Here is a 21,629-nt window from a genome sequence, read left to right on the forward strand (position 1 = left end):
TCAGTGCTTTCACTGACATTGGCCCTGGGTTCAGTCCCTGGTCAGAGAATTAAGATCCTGCAAGCTGCTCGGTGCAGCCAAAAAATGAAATGAAATAAAATAAAACAAAATAAAATATTTGAGTTATCACACAGTGGGACGCAAAGAATTTAAAACAAAAATCATGGCTTGTCATGCCATATAAGTTTTTTAAAAATATTTATTTATTTATTATTTATTTGGCTGCCTCAGGTCTTAGTTGCGGGCACGGGCTCAGTAGTTCCTGCGTGCAGGCTTAGTTGCCCGGTGGCATGTCGGATCTTAGTTCCCAGACCAGGGATGGAACCTGCGTCCCCTGCATTAGAAGGTGGATTTTTAACCACTGGACCACCAGGGAAGTCCCTGCCATATAAGGTTTTATTAGTGAAAAAGCCATACTGTTATAAGGTTAAATAGTACCCTGGCATTTTTCCCCCAAATGATATCATGCTAAAAGACAACAAATATTAAAATTGAGTGTTCACTCTTCAAAGGGGAACCCTAGGGCTGATTTGGTTGCTTATTCTGGCTAAATCTACACCTTGGAAAAAACTTCTGTCATTTTAATCTTCATCTCATTGTTCTCTGAATACTCAGGAAATTTCTTGTCTCAGAGCCACCTGATATTTGATTTTTGAGCACTTGCTTCTAAAAAGGTGAGGGCCCTTCTCTCCCTAGTTCTTGGAACTCAGTTTGCAGCTGATGATAATTTTCATTTTCTAAGCATCTCCTATGAGCAACAGACTGTGCAATGCCTTTCTGCCTGCAGTGTCTCATGAAGTGATCACAAGAACTTTAATTAAGTGGGAATATTATTCCATTTTCTAGATGTTATGAAATATTATCTGCATTTTACAGATGAGGAAACTGAGTCAGTTTGTGGGTTGCTTGCTCCCTGTTGTAAACCTGGTTTGATAATTAGCTTTGCCATTACAAGGCAAGGAGAGACGGCAGTCTTGTCCATCAGTTGTCAGTAGATCCCTGTGGTCAGTTGGTGTTGGGGGTCGAGAGGCTAAGGCAGGGAGCAGTCAGTTTTCCCAGACCCTTCCTCAGCTTGGTGCCCAGAGAAGGCGGAAGCCAGACCGCTGCCCCTTTCTCTCCAGGAAGCTGAGCAGGTGCTCCTGGAAGACGCCAAGCCGGATGAAAAAGTGGCCTGGCGGTTGCGCCAGCAGCCCTCCCCGTTATCGAAGCCCACTCCCAGTGGCGGGAGGAAGCGGACCCTTCCGAAGTCTAGAGCAATCTGCTGCGGGTGCGCGTGCGTCCTGCCTGGTCAGCTTCAGCACCCGGCCCGAGTGGACAGCGACGAGCGCTGCAGCCAGTCCCATCCTCCCGGCGCCCCGACTGGGTACCGGGTACTGCCGGTGGGCGCTTCGCCGCAGCCCGTACACGGCCACCTTGACCACCATCTGAAGCAGCACGGCTAGTAGCGTGCCCAGGCGCCCAGCACCTTCTTCCCCAGGACTTTCCCGGGCTGTCTCCGCGTATCCTTAGCTGCAGCCACTCCCCAGCGCAGGGCCCCATCCCTCCCTCAGTCCTCCACACGCACCTCTCTCAAGGCTCCTAGGGATGTCAGCGGGGAGGCAACCCAAACACATAAAAAGTTCCAGAAGAGGGTGCTGATAAGTATACCCCTTCATCAGGCTAAGGGCTCTAGTCACCCTCGGAGTCTGTCCTTCTGATGTCACTTCTTGAAACTTTCTAAAACTCCTTTGTTGTAACACCTACTTTATTTTATTTATTTTTATTTTTATTTTTTTGGCTGCATGGGGTCTTCATACCTGCGCCTGGGCTTTCTCTAGTTGTGGCAAGCTTCGTCGCGGTGCGTGGGCTTCTCATTGCGGTGGCTTCTCTTGCTGAGGAGCACTGGCTCTAGGCACGCGGGCTTCAGTAGTTGTGGCACGCAGGCTCAGTAGCTGTGGTGCGTGGGCTGTAGAGCGCAGGCTCAGTAGTTGTGGCGCACAAGCTTAGTTGCTCCGCGACATGTGGGATCTTCCCGGACCGGGGCTCGAACCTGTGTCCCCTGCATCGGCAGGCGGACTCTCAACCACTGCGCCACCAGGGAAGCCCCATCCTGGTTTTTTAAGGTAACTTTTAATTTAATGCTGATCTCTATTCGCAGTTCTTAGCACAGCTTGAATTTGTGTAACCCAAATGCATATACCAAATGTCATAATAACATTGCCTGCTACCTGTGAGGCTTCTTCCAGGCACCTCTCTTAGCCCCACAGTCCCATTCTTTGTCTTAGCTTAATTGAATAATTAATATTTCTGAAATCAACTATTACCAAAAAAGAAAAATTAACTCTGTTTATTTTTTTAATTAATTAATTAATTTTTATTTATTTGTTTATTTTGGCTGTATCAGGGTCTTAGTTGCGGGCTCCAGAGCGCATGGGCTCTGTAGTTTGGGCACGCAGCCTCTCTAGTTGAGATGCGCGGGGCTGAGTTGCCCCGCGGCATGTGGCATTCTAGTTCCCCAACCAGGGATCGAACCCGCATCCCCTGCATTGGAAGGTGGACTCTTAACCCCTGGACTACCAGAGAAGTCCCCTAACTCTATTTTTAATCCTAACAATTTTCTAAGGTAAATACGATGAATCCCTTCACATTATTGTTTTACTTTTATTGTGTATTTACATATTGGGAAGGTATTCAGCAAGGTAAAATGACTTCTTCCAGGTCACAGAGCATGGATGCTGGTATACAAACGCAGGACCAACTGACTCCAAAGTTAGTGGCATTACAGGGCATGCTGCCTCTTCAGTTTGCACGATCTATTTGGAAAGTAATTTCACACCATGATGCAAAGTGGCTAAAGTTATTCCTACCCTTTTATTTAATAATTCCACTTCTGGAATTTTTTTTTCTTCTTTTTGCCACTCGTGTGGTATGCGGAGATCTTAGCTCCCCGACCAGGGATCCAACCCGAGTCCTCTGCAGTAGAAGCATGGAGTCTTAAACACTGGACTGCCAGGGAATTCCCTGGAACTCAATAGGGGAGAAAAACCTACAGTCAAAAAGAAAGAAAATTGCCACAAAATGTTCATTACAGCATTATTTACAGGAGAAAAATGAATAGCAAAATTTCCATTTATTTATATAAAGACTAAATATTTATATTGAGATGTTTAAGTAAAATTCCATTTTTAAATGTATTAAAAATTGCAGTCATGTATGTGCTCAATTAATAACACATTGGAATATTATGGAACCATAGAAAGTACATTATGGAAAAGCTAGGAAAATGGTTAAGTAAAATAAAGCAGGATATAACATTGCCTAATGATGTAACCTCTACAGCTTTGCGTGGATGGTGGTAAAATTAGACGCTGCTGGATACATGTGCTTAATAAATATTAACTGGATAAATGAGTGAAAAAGACCAAGATGCAGGATAATTTCTAAATGTTTTTACTTACTCTGCAAATTTTTCTGTCGTGAGATGTTTTGGTTATTTTACGGAGCAAAACTCTTCTTTTTTAAAGATGTCATATCCAGAGTGTTTGCTTGCTCAGAAATTGTATTTTCAAATTTCAACTCACAGTTCTGTGGATGATCTGCCATTTCTACTGATAGATGAGGAGGTGGGGGCCCAAAAATTTATTCTTGCCTAAAATCACACATGTAGCATGTGTGGAGTCTAGGTCTTCTGACTCCAAGTCCCTTGACCTTAAATGACCTTGAACTGGGCTGGCAAGATAACAGCTTCTGCATTGGGAGACAGGAAATTGAATTCCAGTCCCTGCCCTGTCCCCAGCTTGCTGGGAGATTTGGGGTAAGTCATTTCTCTCAGGGTCTCTCTTGGACTTTTGCGCTGATGATTCCTAGGTCACTTTCTTTTCCATTCTCTCTTTCACTGTATTAAAAGAGTTGTTCACTCTGTCTGGCATCAGTGTCTCTAGTCACTCCATCTTTCATCTCCTTTTTTAATTTTATTCTTTTGTCATTTTAATTGTGTCATTTGTTATGCCATTTTGTCATGTCAGTCTTTTGACATTTTGTCATATCTTCTGAAATGATTTTGTTTTTTCTTTGTTTATTGTATGTTTCCCTATCTAGATATAAGCTCGGTGAGGTCATAACCTAGGCTATCCTGGCTGATACACAAACTCCAACTATCTCAAATTCTCATAGAATTTACAGAAATAAAAACCAGGGCCTTAAGAATGATAAACTCAGCATTATGTGAAAACACACACACACACACACACACACACACACACACACACACACACACACACATTTCCTCCCTTTCTCTCTCTTTTTCTCTCTCTCCCTCTCCCCCTTTTCCCTTCCTGCCCTATCATTGCTCATCACTGCTTATATTTGTTATAATTATTCTGCACATTGCATCCAACTGGAAGGGAAGTATTCTATCAGAGCCCTAAATTCACTTTGTCCCAATTTAGTGTCTCCAACAACAACAAAAAAAAAGTTTCATTACTCCCAGTGTCCATTGGCAACCACTGCAAAAAATTCTCATTGGGTTTGCCTGGGCTCTGTATGTCTCCCTGAACCAGTAGAAGTGTCAGCTGTGCTTGTTCGAGTGTGTGCACAATTTTTTTTATTAGTGTATATTCAATTTGGTGTTTATTTCCAGGAATTTATTTAAATCCGTGCCCATTTTGTGGGTTTCAGTTTAGGTTAAACTAGATAGTAATAATCTGTAAATTCACAACTTTCATATGTAATTAGAGCTACTAGTATTTTCTTCTCAGACTCCAGTGGAGAGTCTTGCTCTCCTCCTGTGGACTAGGCAGATACCATAACTTACTTCCTTTCTGTCCTTCCATGTTACCTAGCATGATGCTTTGTAGTTAGTAGGCGCCCTTTGAATCTCTTACAACAGATTAGTTACTTAAGTAGCTAAAATTGGTGGGCTTCTTCATTCGTTAGATGTGCTTTATTTGGTGACGATTATGGAAGTTCTCACTAATGTAAGAACAGGAAAAAGTTTCTATCTTAATTTTAATTTCAGAAATGTTATTCAGCATTGTTAGAGAAGAGAAAGGACCCATTGAACCTTGAGATATGTTCTCCTTTGAATCCCTAATTTGAATCTCAACTATTATTTCCTTTAACTAATTGATTTTTACTTTGTACCTCATTTAACAATATGGATGGAAGCATCTGTGATGGGTAGAGAAATTGCTCTTAGTATTGTTCTTCACACAGATGAATTGTAGATCCTACCCTTGACTTGAGTTAAAGGGAAACAAAACTGCTGGAATCGGCAGAGACTGTCTCTGGGCAAGTAGCTACAGCTTTAGGTACTTGCTCTCAGACTGTGGCGTGTGGTCCAGCCCTGTTGGCTTGCACCAGATGCTTTTAGAAATGAAGAATCTGGGGGGCTTCCCTGGTGACGAGCCACAGCTACTGAAACCTGTGCGCCACATCTACTGAAGCCCGCACACCGCAACAAAGAGTAGCCCCGCTCGCTGCAACTAGAGAAAGCCCGCGCACAGCAACGAAGACCCAACGCAGCCATAAATAAATAAATAATATATATTAAAACAAACAAAAAAAAGGAAATGAAGAATCTGGGGCCTCAGTCCCGATCTATCGGGTCTGCAAGTTGATAAGGTTCCCATGTGATTTTTAAGCACAAGAATGCTTGAGAAACACTTCTTTAGAGATTAGAATCAGCTTTCTGGTAAATCTTGTAGGGACTTGACTACTTTAAATATAACTGCAGGAAGCCAAGGGTTTATACTAGGGATGACAATTATGTAGTATAAATGTTGGTGTCCTCCTATCATGAACTTGTGAGACATTGCTAATTGCACATGGCACTCTTTCTACCAAGTTTCAGAATTCGTTATGTTATAGCCCAGGCAGCTTCCAAGGAGTGGGTGTGACTTCTGGTCGATATGTTGGCTGAGTAATAAAGTCAAGGTCATGAGTCTCACCCTGGGCAAACCAGATAATCTCTTAATCTACTCCTTCCAATCTTGCTCTGTCTCCCATCCATCTGCCCCTTGTCTTGGTAACTCATCTTGATTTGCCCTCACTAACTAACCTTCCTCTGTTCCTTTGAATTAAGCTTCTCTTGAGCTTTCTGGTTGGGGCATTTGGGGGAACATGACCCTATCTATCACCATCTCCTAGGTACCCAAACTCTGACACTGACTTGTGTGAACCGGAGTTGTCTTTATTTAACCCTTCTGAAGCAGATTCAGACTGAATGCCCCATCAAGGTCAGGTGTTGGCCTAAACTGTTACCCCACATGAGGGGACAGGGAGATGGATTAGAGTCCACTTCCACTGCCTGTTTGAACAGACTTGACCTTGTCACAGCTCCTTCTGAGTTGCTAAGGATGTAGAATCTGAGTCGACTTGTTGGCTTCTGGTCACAACTTCACTAATCCTGGGGCTGATTTAGGGCAAATTACCACACCTCTCTTCTTCAGTTTGTTCTTTTGTGAAGTGAAATAATTCTAGAGCCTAAATCCCTAAATTGTTCCAAAGATAAATGAGAATTATGTAAAATTGAGCACAGTGTCTAGAATATGCTACTCATACTATCTATGAATCTCATTATTGTCATTATCTTTAAGGAGACTGTGGTTCTGTTGGCGTAGGAAGTTGGCCAGCATCAATCAAAACTAATTGCAGATACAAATTTTGTTTTTAAGTCTCCTCCTCTCCCTGGACTTTTTTTTTTGACTGCGCTGTGCCGCTTCTGGGGTCTTAGTTCCCTGACCAGGGATGGAACCCAGGCTCCAGCAGTGAAGGCGCTGAATCCTAACCACTGGACCACCAGGGAATTTCATGGACTTTACTTCTTCATTGTCAAGTAAAACTATCCTTGTAGTACATCTAAATCACCGGTTTGATTAAATCCAGGGTATTTCCCCCTGAATTTTGCCAAGTCTGATATAAACCAACATAGTTTAAGTAACTGTAATCAATACCCACATACATCCACATTGATCAGAATTCAGGCTTTATTGTGCAATGTAAAGAACTAAAACTTAATTCCAAGCATACATAATTGAAGTTTGTAGAGAAGGATTTTGCTCCCAAAACACAATCAGCATTTAAAGACAAAAAAAAAGACATTTATTTGAAAAACAGAATATACTTAGGATTGTTTGCTCCTAAGAAGCCCATTTCCCCCAAGTCTTAACTTCGTAATTTCATATTAAGCAATGACGTTACTTTACACAATCTAGTGAAACAATTTAGTGGGAATAGCAGAATAATAAAAAATAACATAGACATGTGACTCCAAAATAATATTATTTAAATCCAGCTTTCAACCTCCAAATATAGATTGCTCATAATAGACTTAAATATATGATTGTTAAATATATATAAGTATGTAAAATATGTTAAAAAAGGAAACTAACATGTCATATCCACCCTTGATTTCATAAAGTCAGGTAAACATGTTAATGCAGGGAAAAAGTAGACTTCTTAAAATTTTCTTTTTCTATACAATCTGCTACTCTGTTCTGTCTTAGGGTTACCAATACTGCCTTAATATTTCCTTCCAGATCTTTACTTGGAACTTCCAAAAAAAAAAAAAAAAAAGATGTGTATATGGCTGGAGGGCTGGGGGGAGTAGGATGGGTTTGAAGAAAATGGAATTAAATCAGAACCTCTCTGAGACGTTCATGTTTTGATGTGACAGAGAAGATACTAGTCCCACCAGGGAATGCTGCAACTCAAAGAAAGGGTGATGGACTAATAAGATACTATCATTAGGATGGAATAGATTGAACATCAGACTGAAGAGTTTTTGGATTATGTAGCACCTCATCAATCAAATATATCCTAAACTTTTAAGAGAAAATCTTCCAGGTCGTCTAAGCTTGCTTTTCTGGCTGTTGTATTTTTAACACTAACCTGGTCGATACAAGTAGGAGGGACCAGGAGTGAGAAAGGTCTGAGAGCCCATTTTGCAGAAGCCCCTTTAACAGTGTGTACACGGCTAGATCATTATTTCTGCTCCCCCATACCCCAGGGAGGGCAAAATCACAATGCAATGTGGTAGCCAAACTGGCTGACTCTTGTATTCCTGTGAACACAGAGTCCCGTGAGGGAGGACAATTTTGACTTATTCCTGGGATCCATCAGCCTATAAATCATGACCGATCTTGCTTGGAAGACACATTCAAGAAGGGTCTATTAGGGGATGGTGAACTCACATATGTACCTCTTGCTGCTACGACAGACCTCGTCACTCCATTTGCCCTGAGCTGACTGTGAGAAGAGGACGCAGTTTTCCCGCTTGCCACCGTTAGGCTGTGCATGGTCCCAGTTGAGGAAGGAGATGGCGACTCCATTGATATCGACAAACTTGCCTTCTGTGACCATGTCGTTGATGCCCAGCCAAAACTCATTGACCCCTGGCAGGCTCCTTTTACCATAGTCTCGGACGGCATTGATTTCATCGGAGCTTCTGGGGACAACCAGCGTCCCTCCCCTGGAAATGCAGTCTTCGTTGGCTTCGTGGAAGTGCTTCAAGCCTTCCAAAGCAAGGTAGCACTTCTTGTGAAATTTTGTGCCTCGGAGACAGACTGTAAAGATGTGAAATTTGACATATTAAGATGCTTTTGTAGTATAATAATCCAGGACTGGATCTGGCCAATAGCAGTAAATAGTTGTGGAATGAATGATGTGCAGTGACAATGGTGAGTTAGCATGTACTGAAGACTTTGTATGAGTCAGACACTGTGCCAAGTACTTTACATAAATGAACTCATGTCATAATCACAACCATCCCATGAAGTGAGTTTTTATTATGCCCATCTTTACATAGCAGGATAGTGAAGCTTAAAGAAGTTGTTACTTGTAAACAACTTAGCCTATACAAAGGTGACTTACCCGTCACATAAGATAACAACTACGGAAACCCAGGTCTGGCTCAGCCTTAAACCCTGGCCTTTAGCCTCCTGCTGCTTGGATATATATACATGTTCCCTAGTTTGTGTAGCTCCATTATGTGCTGAATTTCCTTGGAACTTTTGGAACTGGTTGGTGTGCCACAATTATTAAAAAACAAACAAAAACAGAAGTCTGAGTTTGCGTGTGGAGCGATAGGGCTTTTCTTATGCAGATAACTGAGCCCTGGTAATATTGTTTGTCTTACCCAGGATAAAACAAATAGAAAGATAGTTTCAAGGCATAACGTTGGAGACTCAGGCTCCAGGGCTGTAGTGCCTGGACTTAGGTGTCAGTTCTGACATTTACTAGCTGTGTAAGCTTTGGAAAAATTATTTAATTTCTCTGTGCCTCAGTTTCCTCATCTGTAAAATGAGGATAATCATAGCAGCATCATCTCATAAATTGTTGGAGGATTAATGTGTTAATGTTTATAAAGTATTATTATAGTCCCCAACTGTGGTTAGAGGGTTAACAAAACTCTCCCCTTCTGCAGACGCATTTGGCCCTCCTTTAACTTTCTAATTCTGTTCCCCTGGGAACCTGATAAAGGGCCCTGTCACCAGTGTTACTAGGCAACGTTGCTTATGGTAAAAATGACTCAGGATCAGTAACATACAGCTGGCCTGGGAGTTATAAATACTTGATGGAAAACTGTAACTTCAGTCCTCCTTGAAGGTAGTAAGTCTTATAATTGGGCAGTTGTCTTGTGAGACCCTCAAAGCTCTGCTTTTGGAGTTGCCATGAGAGTATTCATTCCTGAGGATGTGAACCTTACAAGCCAGGGATGTTCCTGAACTTACCTAGTGTGGCTCTCATTTCCTTGCCCTGGGAGCCAGCAGAGTAGCTCCTGGACAGCAGTGGGTCAAGCTGCATAGGCTGCCAGGAGCGCTACTCCATGAAAAAGGAACACCGGATGCTGCCCTCTGCTGGCAAGCTGTGGCTCTAACCACTGGTCTTCTGTGCATGTGTTGCCCTACTTGTCGGGAGTGAGTCCTCTGATCCTGTGTTTAGTTCAACCTCGGCGATCTCCCAATGGACACTTAGTAAACATCTAAATAATGCTGATTATTTTAGCTAGTTAATACTTCTTCAGTTTTCTTTCATTGCCCATTAAAGAAGAATTATGGACGGACTTTTAAAATGTATTATTGAAATGCCTGGTTTTATTTCTATACCACCCATTTACAGGAGTAGGGAGTGGAAAATCAAGCTAATTTCCCCAAACAGTCATCTCCCCAGCTTTTAGATCCTTTCTCCTGGACACGTCTCTGGCTTGTCAATGTCTCTTTTAAAAAAATGTCGCTTACAACTCAGCACGTACTCTCTATATGGTTTGAATTGCTGACAAATCAGGTTCTTTTCCCATCTCGTTTGAGATGAGATGGGATCTCACCTGTCTGCAGGGCTTGCATTTCCTTCAGGGCATTGACTTCTCTCCAGAGCTTTTCCACTTGAGTCTTCAGGTCTCCATCCTTTTCTGAGGATATTTTAGGGTAGGGCGGGATAGGAGGAATGAAAAGCATATGATTAAAATAAGATACAAATAAAACAAAATAAAATAAAGCTTTGGAATCCAGAATTTAAGGCGAGGGTGATTTTGATGAAACTGAGCCCAGTGTACGTGGAAAATAATGCATGAAAATAAGTTATCCAGGAAGATGTATAAGGGCTTGGTGGGAGTAATAATATTAGAAGGTCCTTCTGGGGGATGGGGCTCCTGTCTGTTGCTCCAGCCCCACCCTGTGGGACTCGCCCTCCATCACCAGACTTCAGACTTGTTGATTTCAGATGCATCCTAGAGCAATCTGTCTCATCTCAGGATGCTTCTTTCGTATTCCTTCTGCCTGGAACACTCTTGCCCAGCTCTTGTCCATCTCCTTATCAAGCTTAAAGTTCTCCTCTTCTTCTTCTTTTTTTTTTTTAACATGTTTTTTGGAGTGTAATTGCTTTACAGTGGTGTGTTAGTTTCTGCTCTATAATGAAGTGAATCAGCTATACATATACATATATCCCCATATCCCCTCCCTCTTGAGCCTCCCTCCCACCCTCCCTATCCCACCCCTCTAGGTGGTCACGAAGCACTGAGCTGATCTCCCTGTGCTATGCGGCTGCTTCCCACTAGCTGTCTGTTTTACATTTGGTAGTGTATATATGTCCATGCCACTCTCTCACTTCGTCCCATCTCACCGTTCCCCCTCCCCTTGTCCTCAAGTCCATTCTCTACGTCTGCATCTTTATTCCTGTCCTGCCTCTTCCTCTTCTGAGAAGACTTTCTGATCATTCTCTTTACATTGGCATCCCTCTGGCTGATCTCTTTCCTTGAACCTTTATTTTTCTTCCGCACAATTTCTGCAATCTATAATCGTCTTCCTTTACTTACTTAATATCATCTCTCTGGTTGTCCATGGTATTCCCGATGTTTAACGTGATGCTTGGCACATAATCACTCTCATAATGTTTGCTGAGTGAACGGACACTTTATGGCATACAAAGTACTTCTGTGTTTTCATTTACTCTTCAAAAATAGTTATGAATGGAGGAAGATGAGATTCTCATTGAAGGATGAGAATGAACTCAACGAGCTAAATTGGCAGATAAGTGGTAGAACTCACACTCAGACTTAATTGGGTCCCCAAGTCCCCTGTCCCCAGTATCCGTACTCAGCTGATGTTCCAGGTATAGTGGCTCCTAGCAGGGTTCAGTGATTTTCACGGAGAAGCAGGGAAAGGCAGTGATAAAAAGCGCTCTAAAAATGCTTCTGCATTAGGGATTAGCAATTTACTTAGTCTTGAATGTCCCTGGATGAGGTTAGTCTTCGTGGCTGTCCTTTACCAACCTTGGGTATAAGTAAGTAGTAGAAAATGAGCAGCCTTAACTAAATAAAAAATCCAGACCTGATGGGGACTGTCTTAGAAACTGACAGCTTGTGAGCTCTTCAAAGGCAGGAATTATAATAAATCTTAATAAATATTAAAAGCCACCATATACTGTGCACCGGGAGGTTAATTCTTTCAGTATTACTATGAGACGGACGCTATCATTTCACAAAAGGAGAAAGAGAGGCACAGAAATCTGAATTAACCTGTCAAAGGTCACCCAGCTAGTAAGGTGCAGAGCTGGGATTTGAATCTCTCTGACTTCAAGTCTGTTCTCTTCCCACCCCTCCCGTCTGCTTCTGCACAGTGACCACCTTTACCTGGTTGGTCCCTAGTACATGGCCTCAAATAGCTAAGATGCTTGAAGCTTGGTATGGCTGTTCCTAGCTGCCTTTTCGTGGGGATACCACATGGGGAGTTTCAGGACAGGACCAAAGCCAAATGTGCTGCTTCACTTTACCCTCCCACCCCTTTTCTTTTTTTGGCCACACCGCACCGCAAGCAGGATCTTAGTTCCGTGACCAGGGATCGAACCTGTGCCCCCCGCAGTGGAAGTGGGGAGTCTTAACCACTAGACCGCCAGGAAAGTCCCTCATTTTCCCCTTAAACGTATGCTTTACAAGCCAGGTGTTTCCACATTTGGGTTAGGAAATGCCTCTGGGGTATCCAGGGATGGACATCAATTCTCAAAGTGTCCAGTAGCTCAGGGTTTCCTCAACAGGACCATAGAATCCAGCATAAATATAAGGGTACCTTCAGGATGCAAAGCCATCGCCTGTTGGAGGCCAGACTTGCAAAGACTGCTGAAGTTTCCTCCCAAGTTACAAGTTGTAAACCATACAAATGTCACCCCCAGTCCCTCTTGGCTTCCTGCTCCATGCTATTTAAATAAAGGGCCTCCACAGGGAAGCTGTAAACATTGTAATTAACACGAAGACACATGAATTATTATTAGGCTCTTGGGAGATCACTATGGAAGTCGTTATCCAGGTGGCTTGGCTTCTGCTTCTGTCCTTTGTGAGAAATGTGGATGTGTTTTGTTGACAATGAATACAGGGAACAACTATTTCACAATCAAAAAATTTATTTTTGATTCATGACTACAACATAATTTGCATTGCCCCAGCTAATTTGTTGAGGCCTATGAAGCAGGCAGCAGGGAGAGCTTGGTTTTGGGGCTAAATCACTCAACTGCCATTTCAAGTTTTTAAAAAAGGCTCCCTTTCATTCTATTATTGTTGTTCTCCAAAAGCAGACACAGGGTAGGAATGCAAAAATAATTCCTGGAATAAATGACCAGTAAACGTATGAAAAATACCTCAACTTTGTTAACCATCAAAGAGATGCAAATTAAAAGGTTTTTGGGTTTCGTTAGGCTGGCACAGCTTAACCTGATGATAGCATGTCAGGTTGTCAAGGTGTGAATGGGTGCTCTTGTACGCTGAAGATGAGAACATGGGTTCATGCTACCATTTTGAGAGACAGTGTAATTAACCTACAATTTTACTTCTAGAAGTGTATCATCACAATATTCTAGCATGGGGATCAATATCTGTTTACAAAGTAGTTCACTGAGGCATTGGATCATAACGGGATGGATTTGATGAACACAAAAGTTCACCAAGAGGGAACAGATTAAATAAGTCATGACCCATCCATAAGGGAATATTATGCCGCTGTTAAAAGGGCTGAGGTATGCCTTATATTTAAGGTTATCCAAGATTTAATAGATAAAATCAATTAATTTGTCTGCCAAGTACTTTGGATAGCCAACTCTTATTTTGTTAAAAGTATCAATTTTTAATCGGACATTAAAGAAAACTCTGGGGATACTATCTCCTAACAGTTAATAGGGGGTAATTCTGTGGAAAGAATCGAGAGAGAAAAAATGGCTTTCGCTTTTGATTTCATAAACTTTGGTATTCTTTCCAGGTACTTAAAATATTTTTAAAATGTATGGGGGAAAGAAATGTTTAGCAAGTTTAGGCTAATGGTTTCACTTACTGTAGAATCTACTTTCTCGGATCTCAAGGCAAAAATGAGCAAAACTGCTTTGGGAGGATGATATTTAAAATGTGGACCCAGTCTGTTAAAAAACAAACAAAAGCATGCTTGTGTGTGTGTCTTGGAGGGTAGGGCATAATAACCTGAACTGCAACTGAGAAACACCCACACAGCACACACACACACACTCACATATTCAAACACCTCCCTGCATCCTTACTGGGTGGTCACCACTTTGCTAAGTCCTTCTTTATGGTAAACAAATGCTGGCAACAAAAGTATTCCACATCTTCTCTCCCTCCTTTTCCTGTCTTCATCACTCATGAGAAATATTTTAATCTATCATTAAAAGGAATAACAGAGGAGTGTAATATTTTATAAGGAAAAAAGATTCCACTTAAGAAACTTTGCATCAGGGCTTCCCTGGTGGCGCAGTGGTTGAGAGTCCGCCTGCTGATGCAGGGGACGCGGGTTCGTGCCCCGGTCCGGGAGGATCCCACATGCCGCAGAGCGGCTGGGCCCGTGAGCCATGGCTGCTGAGCCTGAGCGTCCGGAGCCTGTGCCCCGCAACGGTAGAGGCCACAACAGTGAGAGGCCCGCGTACCGCAAAAAAAAAAAAAGAAAAAGAAACTTTGCATCAGACCTAAAGTGTATAAATAAATATTCCTGGAAAAGGGCACTGTGTAATCTTAAAAACACGGTGCAAGATAAGCTCCCTTTTACCCACCAGCCATTCGTGTTGTGTTAAATCAAGACTTTAATGTTATTTGTATCTTTGGTGTGTTTTGTTACTAGTGAAGTGAAATTGATAAGGAAATAGTGTCCTAATATTTACCTTGAAATATCCTGATATGAAAATGACTCAGGATGAGATAAAACATCACCCCACACTTTTCTTGATGCTTTTCCTTTTGATCTGGTTTTAGCATATTGCAAATACATTGCCATCATCATTGTTCCTTGCAGGATTTTTTTTTTTTAAATCTCTTAACCTAATTCAAGCCACCCCAAATTTGGGTTTGCTTGGAGATTGTTTTGCATTAAAATGTCTTCAAATGCTACATGACGTTGTTTGTTGAAATATTTTTAAGTGAAAGAGTTTCAACTTCTCTATGACATTAAAATCTTAAAAATATAGTGTAGACTGTCCTTATATTGCCAGGGATACGAAAATATACCTACATGATAACTAATGATGAAACGGAAGTCACATTACCAATAGCTTTATCCTCTAGTGCACATTTAGTAAGATTATAGTTATCTTGCAGGTATATGTGAACATCATACAATATCTACGAGTGAAATGGTATACCCTGTTAATCAGTCTCTTCTACTTGATCCCTCATTCCAAATACCTGATGTTGTATCCAGGTTATCACCCTCCAAAGAACATTCTCATGCCTAAGCTCACCTGACAAAGGATATACAGTACAGAATACAATACAGATATACAATACAGCCTACCACTTGATTCCTTTAAATATCAAACTGTCCCAGAAAATTAAGAGGTCACTCAGTCCCCTGAAAACGCCATATGCACCTGAAGCCACGGTACGGTCACCAGAGCTGGTGTCCTTGAAGAATCTGGAAATGAGCATTGTCCAGCTCCTCCCCGCCCTGAGCTAGCCTAGAGTTTTGTGGGACGGAGAAACCCCGTTACCTTTCACTCGGCGTTTGCTGTGCTTCCTGGCTTTGAACTTGGACGTGTGGCTGGTGGTCTGGTCCAGGAGTAAGGTGATAAGCAGTATGTAAATTACAAGTCCATTCTTTGCCATGGCTCTCAGGCAAGTCTGACAGCCACTGTGCCAGCTCCTCTGAAGTACGAGGGGGCAGGTAGACTTCCCAGCCACATCTTGCCCTGAAGTGCCTGGGGCCACCTTTATAAAAGCACACTGTGCAGGTTGGCTGGAATCCTGCTGAGGGAATGTTGGAATGCCTCTGCTGGCTGCAGCATAAGGTGGCCCCTGTTCTCGTGTCTTCTTTAGGCTTTAAAAAAAATTTTCCTCCTAGTAAAATTTTTCCTACTTGACTTGCCTTTTCAGAGCATATCAGAGTTTATTAAGGGACTAAGGGTTTCGTTTTTGTCTTTTTTTCTTTCTTTTTTTTAAATTTAAAGTCCAGGAAGCATGGGGTCTGTCTGTGAAGACCCCAATATTTAAGTCTTTGGTTTGGCAGTCTGAAGTTCACTTAATGTTCTGGGAAATGTATTCAATGACACACACACACAAATCTAGGAAGGTTATTGTGTGCGTGCGTGTGTGTGTGATGCCAGAGCACCACCTGCGTCTGTTCACACTCACGTGACTACACAGCTCATGCGGAACTTGGGAAGGGTTTGCTCGCAGGGAGTAATGAAGGCGGTCGAAGGGGACAGTCCGTGATCAAGTATAAGGCCTTCTGTTAGGATTTTGTAGATTCACCAAGAACTAGATTCTTGGGAAAACACACCTTAGAAAGAAAAGAAAAGAAAGACGGTGAATTTTTTCCATAAGAATTAAAGTAACATGTAAACTGTTGTTATCTTGCATATCTCCACCAACCAACACTTTTTTCTTTGAAATTTTTCCAAACACCTAAAAAACACTTTCAAAGGAAGTACAGAAATAACGGAGAAATATAATGAAAGACTTGGTATAATTATTCTTACCCAAACAATGGGCTTTAAGGAAAAGTACTGAGAACCAGGCAGGCTTTTTGCGATACAAGCAAGGGACCTCCATGGGTGCGACCAAGATGGAGTGAGGTAGACCCTGGGAAAGGCCTCCGCGCTAACTGACTCCGTTCGTATCACTGTTGGGTGACCAGGTGCAGATGGAGGCCAGGGTTTGCAGATTTTGGAAGGTCTGAAGGACCAAATCCATTTTATCTTTTTTTTTTTTTTGAGACAATACAGGAAGAATCGAGGGGCGATTGACTCCTTCTGGACTTTAGTGAGGAAAATGAGTCTAATCCGTCTTCATTTCCTTCTTGCTAAGCCGCTTTGTAGACCACCTGTGTACTGACATCAAAGGAAGACCACTGATGTGGGAAAGTCTAACGTGATGTAGAGGTGTGAGTGTGAGATGAAAAATGAAGATTTTACTTGTAATGTAAACTCCTTGTACCAATGTGGGCAATCTACGTGTAGGCGTTTGAGAGCGTTGTAGAAACGAGCTGAGCCAGGTTCACGTCCTTCTTTCATCTGTTTAGCAGCTGTGGGATCTTGGGCAAGTCACTGAACCTCTCTGAGTCTTTACTCATCTTAATAGTGGGACTAGGGCTACTAACTTTACAGGGCTGTTGGAAAGATTAAACGAGACAGTGACTACAAGCACTTAGCATAATGTCCAGTGGTTAATAAGAATAGTGATGATGATAATAGCAATAATACCTGAATATCCTGACCATGAATTATAGTAGTATGGTAATGGCAGATATTTCTGGTCTTTACAGCAAGCCCATGGGATACGCATTCTATTTTTTTTAAAAAAAAATATCGGAGTATAGTTTTTTGCATTCTCTCCATTTTATAGATGATTGAAACTGAGCCTCAGAAAAATTAAGTGGATTGGTTTAGTGTCACTCAGGTCCCAAGGGTGGGAGTAGAATTTAAACTCTAGTTCTGACTGACTCTCTTGATCTGGGAAACATGTGCTTTGATTTGAAAAGGGAAAAGGATCGATGTTTTACAGTTATCTTGTGACTGATCCAAAAAGCTTTCTGCCAGCGTCTCAGGTCCTTTACTTTGAGATTGCAAGTTATAGAACAGTGGTGGAAAGCTAATGATTCCTCTTAGATCTTTGATCTGTGCTGTGTTCAAACTAGGCTTATAAGAACATGGTCTTCTTTCTTCAGAATAGATCTATACTGTTTTAAGCTCTTTTCTCTTTCCGGGAAAGCCTCTGACACTTTTTTTGGATTGTTTTCTGTTTGCCAGATCTGAAAGCCCATGCTTTCTTCTTTTCAAATTAATAAACTATTTTTTAGAGCAGTTTTATTTTTTTCCATAAATAAATCCAGGTTTTTTTTTTTATCAGCGAGCTCTTCTCTTAATTGAAGTATAATTAATTTACAATGCTGAGTTAGTTTCAAGTGTACAGCAAAGTGTTTCAGTTATACATATATATATTTCTTCAGATTCTTTTCCATTATAGGTTATTACAAGTATTGCATATAGTTCCCTGTGCTGTGCAGTAGGTTCTTGTTGTTTACCTGTTTTATAAATAGTAGTGTGTGTATGTTAACCCCAAACTCCTAATTTATCGCCCCCATCCCCCCTTTCCCCTTTGGTAACCGTAAGTTTGTTTTCTATGTTTGTGAGTCTATTTCTGTTTTGTAAATAAGTTCATTTGTATCTAGAGCAGTTTTAGATTTGTAGAAAAACTGAGCCGAGAGTACTGAGAGCTCCCAGAAACCTCCTCTTCACTCCCTGCCCCCCAGTTTCTCTTATCGTTACCATCTTGCATGTGTGTGGCATATTTGTTATAATTGATGAATGAATATTGATATATTATTATTAACTGAAGTCTATAGCTTATATTAGGGCTCACTTTTTGTGTTGGATAGCTCTGTGGATTTGGACAAATAAATGTAATGTCATGTATCCACCATTACAGTGGCATATAGGACAATTTCACTAAAGCCCACGTTTTTTGTTTTAATTAAATAATTGAGTATTCACCTCTTTCTCACTGCCATTGCCTGGTCCTCCTTAGGACTCCCTCCCGGATGCTCCAATCTTCTACACGCTCTCCTTAGGTGGGCCTTATTCCGTCTCAAGGCTTCAAATTCTCTGTCTGGGACTCTGCCACACTTACCTCTTGACTTGGCTCTCCTCCTCCAGACTCACAGCTCCAGTTGCCCGTGTGATGCTTCCAATTGTATTTCAAAAGACATCTCAAACTCGCGATGCTTAAATTCAGTTCTGGATTCTTCCCCTGTTAATGTCCCATGAATTTTTTTTTTTTTTTTTTTTTTGCCGCATGGCGCAGCTTATGGGATCTTAGTTCCCCTATCAGGGATTAAACCCAGGCCACCACAGTGAAAGCGCTGAGTCTTCTTAACACTGGACCGTCAGGGAATTCCCCAATGAATTTTAAAAAGCCCCATTCATCCTGAGTCTTCCCCATCATAGTCAGTGTTCCATCATCCACTCAGTGGGCCAGTTCTAAAACCTGGGGGCCATTTGGAGCCTTTGGCACCCACCTTTGCCCTCAACACCCCCCTCCACAACCTCGTCAGCAGCCAATGCTGCTGTGGATTCTACCTCAACGTACATTTGACCTCTCTCCTGCCATCATCCCATGTGGTGTCACCAAGAGCTCTCATCCTAACTCATCTCATCCTTGAGATGGAGTTGGGCTCCCGCCCAACTCATGGGAAAGATACACATGTCACTGATGTGATTGTCCCTGTCCTATGTAAAACCCTCCAGATCTTTCCATTGTACTTAAAATGAAGCCCGGACTTCTTCTTCTTTTTTGTTTTTGGCTGGGCCACGCGGCTTGTGGGATCTTAGTTCCCCAACCAGGGATCAAGCCTGGGCCCTCGGCAGCGAAAGCACTGAGTCCTAACCACTGGACCGCCAGGGAACTCCCAGCCCAGACTTCTTCCCATGATGTCCAAGGCCCTCTTACCTGGTGAGACCTTACCTGCTTCTTCCTGGTGACTTTCTCCAATTGTGGAGAAGTTTTATCAGGTTTGACTCATCTTCACATTTCTCCATCCCCCCACTGTGCTTTTCCACGTGCTTTTTTTTCTGTCAGTATAGCCCACCCCTTCTTAAACTTGGTGTGTGCCCAAATTAGTGCCGTTCAGTGTATGGCTCATCCTCCAGGTCTGAACTCAAAGATGGCCTTCTCAGACATACCTTCTCCAGCTGCATAATCTAGGAAGGTCCTGCTCTCTTTTCTCCATCAAAGTACTCTGCTTCCTTTTTAGCCCTTATCACAGTTAGTTACTTATTTTTAAATGTTTTTATTTGATTTACTTGCCAGATATCGGTCCCTCCGGCTAGGCTATAAGCTCCCAGAGGGCAGGGGCTGTGTCAGATTAGCTCGACTTTGTATGTAGTATAGTACTTGGCACGTAGTATTTGCTCAGTAAAATATTTACTCGTGCAGGGCAGGGCAGTTTTGCTTTGCTTCCTTTCCTTCCCACCTCCCCTCTGAGGTCCTAGCAACAAGCACTTGACCCAGGAAACAGCATCTCAACTCACGGAAGGGTAAAGAGCCTGAGGCTCATTTGGATGCATAGCACGGGGAGCCTCCTGAGAAAGCATCCCTCTCAGAGCTGGGGAAGCTGTAGGCGCTTGGCCCTGAGGCCAGACAGGGACGGGAACTTTCCTTTCCTCCTGGAGAGGTTCCCAGTCCAGGTCATACTCCTTCAGGGGAAAACACTGGAAACTCAGTGTCTGCATGATTGGCTAGAAGAAGAGGAGGGATGGGAGTCAGGGGGTAGAGTTGAATCTGAGAATATTCTCGAGGTGAGGATTTTTGTCCCTGTCCCAAATGCTGATTGACCTCGGACATGACCTAACCCTTTTGGGTGGACCCCCACCCCCAAAATCTCAGCAGGAAAAGCCCGAAGAGAAATGGCAGCGATCTGAAAAAAACACATCGTGAGCCACACACACATCAAGGATAACGAGGGCAGATGGCCCTTTCCCCACCTGGTTCTTGGGGAAGGCGGGCCTCACTCAGTTTTCTTGGAGGTGGAACAATTCCTTTTTTGTGGAGCCGCATGATGTCACCAGCTTGTCCTCTGGTCTGGACCTGGGCTTCTGAAAGGGCTATTTAAGAAGCCCACATTTATAGCCAGGGAATAGGAGCTATAAAAATATTGCCTTTAATCCAAAAGTGTTTGGTGAGGATTTTAAAACAGTCACCAGGGTTTTACTTGCTTTATTAAATTGCTGTTTACAACACATCCCCTGGCCACCCAGAGTCATTGGTGTGTTTATTCCACCAGTTGCTATTTAAAGTTCCTCCAGGCTGTTTTCCGGAGTGTCAAATTCTAACAGACGCATTCATCTGGTCTCATGGCTGTTTGTCTGTTAATACTAAAGGCGGGACACGTTTGAAGGCTGTGTTCAGAGGTTCTGGGGAAGCATTCAGGGGGAGTGATAGGAATGAACTTGGAAATAGCACGAGCAATGTTGAAATGTTTGGAGGGAAGATTGGTGATGGCAGATGTGCAAGTTGCCTTCTTTCTACTTAGGACTCCCACCTGTAGCTGTGACTGGTGGACAATGAATTTGAAGAGAAGGCTGGGGACAGGCTTTGAGACCGTAAAGACTCTGCTAAGATGGGGCAGTATTGAATAGAGGTAAAGAGTAAGGGTGCCGATAGTTTTGGGGTTAAAACTTCAGATCTGGGACTTCCCTGGGGGGGTCCAGTGGTTAAGATTCCACGCTTCCAATGCAGGGGACACGGGTTTGATCCCATGTGCCACACGGCGCTGCCAGAAGAAAAGAAAACAAAAACAAAACGAAAACTTCAGATCTGTCACTTATGAGTTGTGTGAGAACGGCCAGACTTTGTCACCTCTCTGAACCTTGGTTTCTTCATCTGTCTTGCGGAATGGTTGAGAAAACTAGAGCATGTGTAGAAAACATGCAAGCCACATCTTGTCGCAATAGGTGATCAATCTAAGGGCTTCCCTCACTACCATGATATAGATGCATGACGCATCATCCCTGCCCTGCCCCCCAGCCCCACAGATTTGGCCCCATTTGTACTTACACTGAATATACTTCTATTACAGAACTTCTACACACTTTATACGTATTTTGTGTTTGTCTCCCCCACATTCATTGTCTTGGACACAGCTCTTGTCCTATTCTCTTCTGATTTCCTAGAC

The 21,629-nt window shown here is 42.6% G+C and overlaps 1 protein-coding gene and 1 long non-coding RNA gene across 3 annotated transcripts in view; one reads left to right on the forward strand and one right to left on the reverse strand.

The window, feature by feature from the left end:
- The window catches only part of LOC307178707, a 369,464-nt gene that overhangs the window by 16,186 nt on the left and 331,649 nt on the right, over nucleotides 1-21,629 (forward strand). The gene's annotated exons all lie outside the window — the stretch shown is intronic.
- On the reverse strand, nucleotides 6,381-17,029 carry CLEC3A (C-type lectin domain family 3 member A). The gene is made up of 3 exons (XM_079908205.1): nucleotides 15,451-17,029; nucleotides 10,304-10,387; nucleotides 6,381-8,543 (listed from the first exon to the last, which is right to left on the reverse strand). Exons 1-3 carry the CDS (start codon nucleotides 15,563-15,565, stop codon nucleotides 8,152-8,154), a joined length of 591 nt encoding a protein of 196 aa, XP_079764331.1. The 5' UTR covers nucleotides 15,566-17,029; the 3' UTR covers nucleotides 6,381-8,151.

Source organism: Stenella coeruleoalba (assembly GCF_951394435.1).
Source record: "Stenella coeruleoalba genome assembly, chromosome: 20".
In the NCBI taxonomy this organism is placed as follows: Eukaryota; Metazoa; Chordata; class Mammalia; order Artiodactyla; family Delphinidae; genus Stenella; species Stenella coeruleoalba.